General features: G+C 44.9%; 1 protein-coding gene across 1 annotated transcript in view; it reads left to right on the top strand.

Moving 5' to 3' along the window:
- Positions 1-12,191, top strand: part of LOC126285033 (diacylglycerol lipase-alpha) — a 591,792-nt gene that overhangs the window by 81,426 nt on the left and 498,175 nt on the right. Inside the window, exon 4 of the mRNA XM_049984357.1 lies at positions 5,237-5,414. Coding sequence (XP_049840314.1) covers positions 5,237-5,414 — 178 coding nt within the window. The remainder of the gene's footprint in view (positions 1-5,236; positions 5,415-12,191) is intronic.

Raw genomic sequence — 12,191 nt, 5'->3', positions numbered from 1 at the left:
TACAGTGAACTCACTTTGATGACTCAGAACAGTACATTTTCAGGCAGATAAACTTTCGAAATTACAGTAGTTAAAATTGTCAACGGTCTGGGACACTCTATAGTACGATATTTTCCACATATCCACCATGCGTAGCAATAATATGGGGTAGTCTCTAAATGAAATTACCCGAAACCTTTGACAACGTGTCTGGCGGAATGGCTTCACATGCAGATGAGATGTACTGCTTCAGCTGTTCAATTGTTTCTGGATTCTGGCGGTACACCTGGTCTTTCAAGTGTCCCCACAGAAAGAAGACACAGGGGTTCATGTCTGGCGAATAGGGAGGCCAATCCACGCCGCCTCCTGTATGTTTCGGATAGCCCAAAGCAATCACACGATCATCGAAATATTCATTCAGGAAATTAAAGACGTCGGCCGTGCGATGTGGCCGGGCACCATCTTGCATAAACCACGAGGTGTTCGCAGTGTCGTCTAAGGCAGTTTGTACCGCCTCAAACTCACGAATAATGTCCAGATAGCGTGATGCAGTAATCGTTTCGAATCTGAAAAATGGGCCAATGATTCCTTTGGAAGAAATGGCGGCCCAGACCAGTACTTTTTGAGGATGCAGGGACGATGGGACTGCAACATGGGGCTTTTCGGTTCCCCATATGCGCCAGTTCTGTTTATTGACGAAGCCGTCCTGTTAAAAATAAGCTTCGTCAGTAAACCAAATGCTGCCCACATGCATATCGCCGTCATCAGTCCTGTGCACTATATCGTTAGCGAATGTATCTCGTACAGCAATGGTAGCGTCGCTGAGGGGTTGCCGCGTTTGAATTTTGTATGGATAGAAGTGTAAACTCTGGCGCATGAGACGATACGTGAACGTTGGCGTCATTTGGACCGCAGCTGCAACACGGCTAACGGAAACCCGAGGCCGCTGTTGGATCTCCTGCTGCACTAGCTGCACGTTTCCCTCTGTGGTTGCCGTACGCGGTCGCCCTACCTTTCCAGCACGTTCATCCGTCACGTTCCCAGTCCGTTGAAATTTTTCAAACATATCCTTTATTGTATCGCTTTTCGGTCCTTTGGTTACATTAAACCTCCGTTGAAAACTTCGTCTTGTTGCAACAACACTGTGTTCTAGGCGGTGGAATTCCATCACCAGAAAAATCCTCTGTTCTAAGGAAAAACCATGTTGTCAACAGCACACTTGCACGTTGTGAACAGCACACGCTTACAGCAGAAAGATGACGTACAGGATGGCGCACCCACAGACTGCGTTGTCTTCTATATCTTTCACATCACTTGCAGCGCCATCTGTTGTTGAAAACTGTAACTACTGTAATTTCGAAAGTTTGTCCGCCTGAAAATGTACTGTTGTCCCAAGCATATTACAACAAACGGTGTATTTCTATCGCTGCTCGTTTAGTTTTTATTGCCGTTTCAAATATACCGGTCATTTTTGAAACACCCTGTAGCTCCACAAAACACCAACAAACTGTCGCATACCTGATACGCAGAATCATTTATGTATTTCGTTTCAAAGACGGATAAACAAGCTATTAAGCAGGTGGTCGTAATGTTTTGGCTCATCAGTATTAAAGATGGGTTTCTGCAGTTATTACACTGTTCAATGAGGTTTCGGCACATTCTTGCAATTTGAATGGTTCAAAGCTTCTACACAGTAGAGCCTAAATAGTGCCCCAAACACTTCTCTGCTGCTCCCCCGGACAGCCGTTACAGCCGTTGCTTAGCTTTCGAAAGAGACAACTCCAACACCCTGACGCACGGATTCCGTCGACGTTTCCCAGAACAACAATAATAAAGACTGCAGCATAGCTGCAACCGAATCTCGAAACGTACTCGCAGCAGTACTTTGCCGTTTGTCTCCGGACAAAGAAGACGCTCAAATAATGGCTTGTCCTCCATCCAGCTGTACACTTAAGACCTGTTATTGTACGCTCTGACAAACATTGCTATTGTATGCGAGGGGGGTTCAGTAAGTAATGCAAGAATTTTTTTCTGAAAGCAGGTTGGTTTTATTCAGAATTTCTATCACAATATTATTCCCCACTGTTTTGGCTACAAATCCCTATTTTCTCGACATAATTTCCGTTCAGTGCGACAGCCTTACGCTACCTCACTGCGAGAGCCCGTATGCCTGCACGGTACCACTGTACTTGTCGACATCGGAGCCGACGTCTTGCTGCATCAACAACCTCCCCAACATCAACGTCATGCTTCCCGTGCAGTGCATTCTTCACTGGGCCAAACAGATGGAAGTCGGAAGGTGGGAGATCCGGGCTGTAGGGTGGATAAGGAAGCTTTGTGAGCTCCTCTCGGACGCGCAGGGTTGAGTGAGGCATTGCATTGTCATAGAGAAGGAGAAGTTCGTTTGTATTTTTGTGGCGACGAGCACGCTGAAGTCTTTGCTTGAGTTTCCTGATGGTAGCACCGTTGCACCATGAGGGTCGACATCAAAGAGAATAACCCTTCCAGAGTCCCAGGGTGCAGGTCGCTGTAGCTGAGCGGTTCTAGGCGCTTCAGTCCGGAACCGCGCTGCTGCTAGAGTCGCAGGTTCGAATCCTGCCTCGGGCATGGATATATGTGATGTCCTTAGGTTAATTAGGTTTAAGTAGTTCTAAGTCTAGGGGACTGATGACCTTAGATGTTAAGTCACATAGTGCTCAGAGCCATTTGAACCAGTCCCAGGGGCCGTCACCACGACTTTACTGGTGGAGGGTGCGGCTTTGGACTTTTTCTTCAGAGGAGGGATGGTGTGGCACAACATCACCGATTGCCGTTTTGTTTCCGGTTTGAAATGATGAAACCATGTTTCATCGCCCGTGTTCGACAAAAAATTGTCGCGATGTGCCTTGTAACGAGCTAAAAATTCCGCACACGTAGTTCTTTGTCGGTCTGTGGGGTCTCCTGTTTGGCGGCGGACACACACTTTTGACTATCCCAGCCGATGAACGAGTGTGTCAGAACTACCAGAAGAGAAGTCCAGTCGAGCAGCGAGGTATTTTATTGTGATTCGTAAATCATCAAGAATGAGAGTGTCCGCACGTTCCAGTGTTGACAGAGTCACAACTGTGTGCGGCCGGCCGGCAGCGGGATATCGGAGAGGTTCGCTCGACCTTGTTGCGATGACGACAGACGCCTCGTCCTACGGTTCACCGTGGTTTTGTTCACTGACTGATGTCCGTACACATTATACAAGCGCCTATAAATATATGTAATGCTAGAAGAAACTCAGTGACAGCTCCCTGCTTGGAATGCACCTCCGCTGCAGACTCCATTTTGAAGACTACGCTTAGCACTACCACCTGTCGGAACTTAACGAAACTGTACGGGCTGAAGCGGCAATATTCGATAATGTCCCACGACAAATTCGCATTTTTTCAACCAGAATTGGCCGAGAAAAATGTGTTGCATTACTTTCTCAATGCCCGTCGTACAATAGGGGTGTATTGACAGAAAAGCATTAGTCAGAAAGAGAAAGTATTATTTTCTGTACTAGAAAAGAAAGGAAAATAGGATGAAATTTCACAGTCGAAAAGACGTCTTCTCCAGGAATTTGGACCGTTTCAGCCTTCATGGGTTGCAACGCAGCACAACACACAGTGTTACGAGCTAGGAATCCTGCGGTTCAGTTGGCGTCCTGCTGGATAATGTGTCAAATTTGGGAGAAGCCCTTTGGTTGAGTCCTAGACTTTTAAATGTCGGACATATTGCCCAGTTTTTGTGTGGCATGTTACCCACATTTATCTAGTCAAGTGTTTAGTTTTCAAAACACATTTTGCTCAGCTTTGATTATGCCAGATCACGATGCGAAATAGAGGGCATGAAAATAATGTAACCAAATCATTAACGTCTGCAGATCTGAAATTTTCAAGGTGAACTATGAGTTAAAGGTCATACTGAGGTACATGAAATTTTATATACTTCTTATCAATTTTAGTTCTTAAGGCATCACCCGCTCTCAAACTCATCTAATGAATTGGATTGAGGAGCTAAAATATTACGACCATCTACTTAACAGCGTGCTAGTCCACCTGTGGAACGCTGTCCAGCAGAGATCCTTCATGGGATGTATTCGAGAAGTTCTTCGTAGTTCTCCGAAGGTATAGGGCACCACAGGTCTAAGCACAGGCCACGCAGTTACCGTAAATTTTTTGCTGATGGTTTGCGGGAGTGAAGCTGTTGCCAGATAGCGTCCCATACGTGTTCGGTCCAGTCGAATTTGGTGACCTCCGCAGCAACGAGAGTTAACTATCATGCTCCTGAAAGGACTGGAGCTTTATTCCCTCCTGTTGGAAGATGCTGTAACCAACTGGAAGAAATCAAACATGAGGGGATGCAGATGTTTGGCAATAATATTCGGATAGTTCACATCCGTCATAGTGCCTTGATTACTACCACAGGTGCCACTGAAGCTCAGGGTATACGTCTGTAGGATGGCGGATGTTTTGAACAATCTTTCGCCTTAATGATGACATATCCGGACATAACATCAACAGAGGGCACAAGAAACTTGATTCATTCGACCAAATGAGATGTTTCCAATTATTCACGGCCCAATCTCTCTGATTCTGTGTCTATTGCAAGCGTGATAAATATTGCTATTGAGTCAACATGGGATCACGTAGCAGTCATCTGCTATGGTGCCATTGTGCAACAGTGTGCACTGAATGGTGTGCTCTGAAACACTTGTGCCTGTATTTATCATTGTATTCTGCGTCAGATACGCCACAGATCTTACCTATCTTGCTTTACAGAACGAGGAAACTCCCGATCTCCACATTCCGTAATGTGTGGACATGTGACACATTATAACCTACTCGTGGTCTCTCTTTAGCTACTCTCCATAAAGACTAATGACAGTAGAATGCAAACAGCTGATCAGCGCCGCTGTTTCTGAGATGCTTGTACCCAGGCACTGGGTCATAATAACCTGCCTTTTGTCAAAGTTACTCATTTCAGTGGATTTCTACATGGGTGGCCCAAATCAACACTAGCATTAGTCACTATTGCCATATCATATCCCCACAACGTCGCTAGGTGGCATTCAATCTTTCGGTGATCATTGGTCACAATATTATGGCCCATCAGTTGTATCAAAACTGGGAATTTAACCTTTCGGACAAGTTTTTGCACATGCCCATAGCCTTGTATGACTAGCCTAGTCTGGTGGCAGTGCTCAGTGTGATGTTGGCTGTAAGGTTTGCCCTGGATCTGCCCACAGGTCTGGTGATCTGCAACTGGTGCGTTCTCCTCAGCATCCTGATGACGGTGTGGTGCACGTTCGATGCGGCGGGCCGCTCCTGGGTCAAGATGAAGGAGTACCAGCGCAGTACCAGGGATGCAGACTCCAGGAGGCCGTACCGCCGCTCCACCAGCACCAGCCGCAACTGGAGGCAGAGGTGGGTCAGTCTGGAATGTATAGTGTCACCTATGCAGTCTAACTAGCCACACCTGCAGACAGATGTGGGTGAGGCTGGACTGTCCAGTGGCAGCTGCGGCATTCTAACCTGGTGCAAATGGAGGTAGAGGTGGGCCTAGCTGGTCTCTCCAGCGTCAGCCTGAACTGGAAGCAGTGGTAAGCAAGGCTGGACTGTCCAGTGCGGCTGGGACATTCTAACCAGCCACAGCTGGAGGCAGAGTTCGGTCAAGGTAGACTGTACAGTGTCAGCTGGGATATTTCAATCAGCTACAACAGAGGTATAGGTGGGGACAGGTTTTGTGCTGTGCCTCTCCATAAATACCGTGTTATGGCATCAAGTGTTACGAAGACGTACATAAAACAACATGTCAGCTTAACTGACTGTGCTGTTGGTTGTTTGTAGAATATTTTACTCATTATGAATGAGTAATGCACTCTCTTTCAAGGTTAATGGCTGGTAAAGCTACGTTGATTATATATTGCGTTTAAGGACGGGCGTTGCCAGACAGCTTCAAAATTCTTTAAATATTTGAATCTTGAGCATGACATCGAATCCACAGTGGAGTTTGGGAGTAACTATAAAAATACTTTGGCCTAACCAGAAGATATCCATTACCTTATTCATACTTGTAAGATCAAACACGCTGCCCTCCCTTCAGTGATATGGCAGGTAATGTTCATCTTCATGAGTAACGAAAAATTCTAATCTGAATTAAATCAAACTAATCAAAAACCATGAAGTAATGATTGTTGGGTTCTATGCTTTATAAGAAACAATATTAACAGGTCTCTGCTCATCTTTACCTTGTGCTCCACCCACTACCTCCGAATCTCAGTAACTGCTGCTCACATCCATATTTACAAAAACTTTCTCAGACTGTGGCCAGAAAGATTAAATTTATGAATTTGAAAATATCATTTTACGTGCACAGCACTACTGCACATATTTTACCAATGCTAAGGATAGTACATCAGCTTTCGAAAAGAGTAGTGTGCACAAAATCACTTGTAATTGTGGGGAACTATGTAGGCTAGTGTGGCAGTGCAACATCCACCCACTGAAGGAACAGCATAGAAGTTGGAGAATTGGAAAGAAGACTTTGCCTTTCCATACTCTCTGATAAATAAAAAGCACAGCTACAAAGCTCAAAATGGAGTCCTACACTTTATCAAGAAAGAGAGAAATATGAAACATCTTGAAATAATGAAAATCAGTTAACATATAGCTATTTGCCCAAACAATCCTGAAATATCAGACACAGATCCCTTACTCACTACTTATAACTACAGATACTTCAAATAAAGTCATGCACACTAACTTGTAACCCATCCCTCCTACTTAGGTGCATGTATTGTCTTTATTTTAGTTATTCTACTTGCCCTTTAAATTTGCTTTGAGCAATAAATTGCAGTTGTTTCGTTTACCAATCTCTCGCTAGTAATATTATACTGGATTTAGATGGTATTACTTGTTCCGTCATGCTTCGAAACTTCTCGCTTAAGTTTATTGTATATTCCTCAGTTCATTTTTCTTATCTGAACAATTATCTTATTCATCGTATAGTTCGTTAACTCAATGTTTCATACATTTTTCCTAAGCTAAATACTTTTATTCCCATATTCATCCAAATACACTGTAACACACACAAAAAACGACGTAGGAACAAATTATTGAATGGGGAGAAGATCGGTAGATCTGATGTACATGTACAGACAAAGAAATGACAACAATTTCAGAAAAAAAGGGCGGGCATTATTTTGCCGAAATGTAAGCCCAGGGCGGCTTACCATGAAGGGCAACGAAACGGAGCGTGGAATATAATCGACATGTTGGGATTCCACTGTTGTCCTGGGTTTCTCCAGATAAGTGTTCGGCCTGGAATCACTTTGACGGAGTAGAATTCTCCCCGCTTCGAACTGAGCCCCAGCGGCCAGCGAAGTCGCGTCTGGAGGAGCCTCTGACAACGAAGGGATGGTCCAGTCTGACAGCTCGACGACTATGAGTGATTATCTGGGATGAAATTTCATTTCACAGCAGAACCCCTTTGGTTGTCATCCACAATACGGTTACAGCACAGCAGTTCGTCGACGATATTATATCTTCTCGCCCTCCATGACGAGCCACCCTTGGCTTTTCAGAAAGACAAGCCCCACCTCCCCCCCCCCCCCCTCATCCCCAGCACGTTTTCGTGCTTGCCAAACCCTACCTTCGCCAGCAAGGTCTCTGGATCTGTCTCCGACTGAGAAAGTTTCGGGCACTATGGACTGGGTCCTCCAACCTTCTCGAGATTTTGAAGCGCCAACTGGACGGAATTTTGCACGACATCGCTCAGGAGAATATACAACAACCATGTCAATCAATGCCAAGCCGAATAACTGCCTGTATAAGGGCCAGTAGTGGACCATCTCTGTCTACCCCTGCAGCTTTTACCCTCCGCAGATTTCTCCAGAACCATGGAAGTTATTCCCTGTTGTCTTAACACATGTCCTAAAATCGTAAATCTTCTTATTGTCAGTATTGTCAATATGTTCCTTTCTTCATCGTCTCATTAGCACTGTTATTCGTTCAGCTTGAATTCTGACATTCTTGAACATTCGTTTTATTTCTGTCATATTGTATATATTGTCGCAGAAGAAGCTGAGTACCACAGTAACCGTGGTGTAGTGGTTATGATACTCTTACATTCCACTACAACATCCATGGGTTGATGCATCGCATGACACATGACAGTTACATTTCTAGCACTGACTGCAGCACTGATCACTTCATCCAGCACGCATAGTCTCCACACACACAGATCTGCATCTTCCTGTCCACATAATCTCATCTCGTCTAGCATAACCTTCATGCGACCACAATCTATAATTGCCTGAGAAACTTTCAAAAAGTCCCATCCGAATATGACGTCATGACTACACTCTTTTAAGACGATTAATTCTAAGGGCGGTGTATGCCCACTTATACCCACATGAATGGTACATCTTCCTGTAGGTTTTACATATTTCCCAGTAGCCACCTTCAGCAGAGATGTTTTGTTGTCGACGAATACTGTTTTCTGCAACTGGCGGCGGTACTTCTCCAAAATGACTGAATATGATCCACAAGAGCTTTGGCTGGTCGCCCATCCATGAGGATATCGACGTAGTTTCCTATCATTTTTGTAGTGAACGATGGCGAAGGAATTTTCTCTTCGGCGGCCTCACCTCCAAGGAAAGTCGCACCCTATAGTTTTCCAGGTTGCGTCGGCTGGAGCTTCTAAACGGCGATGGAGACCTTGATCGGCGTGTTGGGGAGCGTCCTCTCCAGCGGCTAGCTTGCGGCGATGTGACCTACGTCGTCCTGCATCCACATCTTCTTCTTCATCTTCCTCGTCCCGGAGTTGCCCTCGGCTAAGACCCGTCTGCTGTCTTCTGGCGAGGGCGTCATCAAATATCCGGCGCCTTTCCCGACAATAACGCACCACATGTCCCGGTCGTCCACAGTGGAAACATACTGGTTGGTTCTCCTGGGTCCACCTTGGTGCCGAAATAGGTTCCTCATGCGGCATTGGAGGAACGCACCTCCTCTGGGTCTCGACTTTTTCACCGTTTTAAACGGAAATAAAGGACGAGAAATTGGGTTAGATGTCTGTTCCACTTCCTCCCTTATGACCTCTTGAAGCGTATATGTTTTTTGCTCTCCGTGCAATCCAAGTGCCTTCAGAACTTCCTCTCTCACTATCTGACGAAGAACACTTGTGAAATCAGTTGGTTCCTTCATCACAGACATCGATACGACGTTTGGAAGCCGTTCAAACTTCTTGCGTGTAATTCTTTTTTGATGCAATGTCTCGATATACTGGCACCATTTTATGAAGTAGTCTGCTGTTGAAATCTCCTTCAGGAGTAGGGCTTAATACATAGCCACAGCAACACCCTTCATGAGATGTACAACCTTATCTTCCTCCTTCATTCTAGGATCCACTATTTATACAGCTCAAAGACGTCTTGAATGTAGGATTCTGTAGCTTCTCCTGGACGCTGGGCCCTGCACTTCAATTTATCTTCAACCTTGCTCTTCTGTCGTTGTGTATCGCCGAAGTACTTATGCAGATCCACCTGGAATACTTCCCACCTTGTGAACTTCTCCTCGTAGTTCTCATACCATTGCTTGGCAGTGCCCTCTAAGTAGAAAAATACGTTAAACAAACACACTGTGTCATCCCATTTGTTAAATTTGGCTATACGCTCACATACCATCAGCCACTTGTTTGTATCTTGGCCATCGTCACCAGAGAACCTGGAAGGATGTCTCATGTGGTGGCACAAAGTTGCTTTCATCATAACGTCCTCGTCTTCTTCTGTCTCCGACAGCTTGCGATCTGTTGAATTTGGCTCGAACTCTGGTTTCTCGCCACGTCAACGTCGGCTTTGTCGTCGCCTGATGCGAGCCACTGTGTCGTCGATAATGTGCGCTATCACATGTTCCAATACCCAGCGCCTCCAACAGAATAATGTCACGTAGAAGAAGGTGTAATCAGATGAATGACGAACACTAACTTCACTTATCGAAGGTTTATTCAGCATTTGCACATACAAGAGTGCGAAGCGAACTGCCTCTGACCAAAACACATACGGTACATATAGAGTTACAGATTGTTCCAGTACAGTGATTCCTGACATTTGTGGATACTTGTAGAATGTACTCGAACCGAATAAAGAAATTAAAATTTTATAGTTCAGGCGAATTTTGAACTCAGGACCCTCCGTGCAACAGTTCAGTATCATAACCTCTATTTTTTTAATCTCATTTTGTTCGTTTTCGTTCGTTGCACCTACTCGGGGCAGATGACGCAAGACATCTGTTTCAGTTCGTCGTTGATCCATTAACTCAGTTTTTTTTATTACAGAGGGCAGCGACCCCTCTGACCGAACACGCTGAGCTAATGTGCCGCCTTCTTTTTTTATGTTATAGTTCATTGCGGACGTCCTCTGACACCCGTTGAAGTTCATTATTGATCCAGTCATTCAGTTTTTTTTTTTATTATTACAGAGGGCAGCTAACCCTCTGACCGAACACGCTGCGCTACCGTACCGGCTTAACCACTACACCACGGCACTATTCAGGTTCATCTGCGACAATACTGAACAGTCTATGCGAAGGGCAGTAGCCCGGTCTTACAGCCGCATGGTCTAAAGCGCCTTGTCACGGCCCGTTCGGCTCCCCCGCCCCCCTTTCACCTCCCTCCGCCATCGGACATTCGCGTCCTCTCTCGGGCATGAGTGTGTGTGTGTTGTCCTTAGCGTAAGTTAGTTTAAGTTAGATTAAGTAATAGGTAAGCTTAGGAACCAAGTCCCATAAGACCTTACCATAAATTTCCAACTCTCTTCAGTCCGAGCTCATTGTTCTTGTTCTTCCCCACGTACTTTAGCGTCTACACAGGCGTGAGAACGCCGTCAAACGACGCTGTACGGCCTGTTAGTGGCTCAACAGCAATCTGGGAAGCAGGACCCAGGAAGAGGTAACGAAACCTCGCGATGCTAGTCAATGTACGCAGAAGCAGGAAGTCCGAAAACCGTGTAAAGCCGCGCACGGGGTATGGACACAACACACGGCCGGCTCGGACGGCTGACGACTGAACACACGACGGCAAAGTTGACGCCTACTATTTTCGTAGTACTAGTTCAAATCCTGAAAGTGTCCTTAACTTTTCTTTTAGTTTCATCACACAGAATACACTTAAATAGCAAGGTCCATGCAAAATTATTTACAGATAGTCATTTTCAAGTAATAATTGCGTTAATAAACCAATCATTAAATCACACTTTTCTCCAATGTGTACTCCGTTTGTGGTTCGCTTCTAAAATTCGAAGTATTTGGACAGGTCCGACGAGCTCGCAAAGGTGGACGAAGTATTAGTATCTGCAGAAGGATTCCGCGTACAGGCGAAAGCACTCATTCCTCAAATACCACCGGAATTATGTGCTAACACGGTAGGCGATGCAAAAGATAGCAAGTAAGACGATTCGTAACAAACGGAATACACATTTGAAGAAAGCTTACTGCAATGATTGATTTATTAGTGAAATTAATAGGTCAAAATGGCTATCTATGAAACAATTTGCACGAGATATACAATTTAATGATGATCTGTACGATTAATCTGAAGAAAAAAGAAAGTATGTGGGCAGGGTTTGAACATGTACAACCTGCGTCCATCTCTCTCCCCACATCCACCACTGCTGACGGCTCACCTCCAACTGCGCAACGCTACGTGATGTTAACAGCCAACTGCCCAACGCTACAATGGTGAATATTGCAACAATGCCGACCAGCCTCAGACTGCACACAGCACAGTCAATGATTTTCATACAGAGCGCTACGTGGTGTTACCAATATAAAAACGTAAACAGCCTACTTACATTGTGGTCCCCACAAAAATTTTACAAATCGTTTTGGGCACTGGCCAATACATATTTGTTAATTTTTTTCATAATTATGATTACAATAACAAAGAAATCAAATGCACACACTTATTGATACAATGTTGGTCAAAAGCTAAAATTTTCTCATAGTCCATAAAGACAGTCCTGATAGTTCATCACAGTAAAATAGATTTTCAAACAGCTGAGCAGTGAAAGAAATTCATATGGAAGTAGTGGATTTCCATGCAGTCTTGAAGAAGTAATGTTGTCCTTCCAACGGAAAGAGAGTGCTGACTCTTGACATGCAGACAGGTAATGGGCCACAACAAAGCAAAGCCACTGATGAGTCAGT

Source organism: Schistocerca gregaria, chromosome 8 (genome assembly GCF_023897955.1).
Source record: "Schistocerca gregaria isolate iqSchGreg1 chromosome 8, iqSchGreg1.2, whole genome shotgun sequence".
NCBI lineage: Eukaryota > Metazoa > Arthropoda > Insecta > Orthoptera > Acrididae > Schistocerca > Schistocerca gregaria.
The sequence above is the reverse complement of the archived record's forward strand: the minus strand, read 5'-3'. Positions and strand labels throughout refer to the sequence as shown.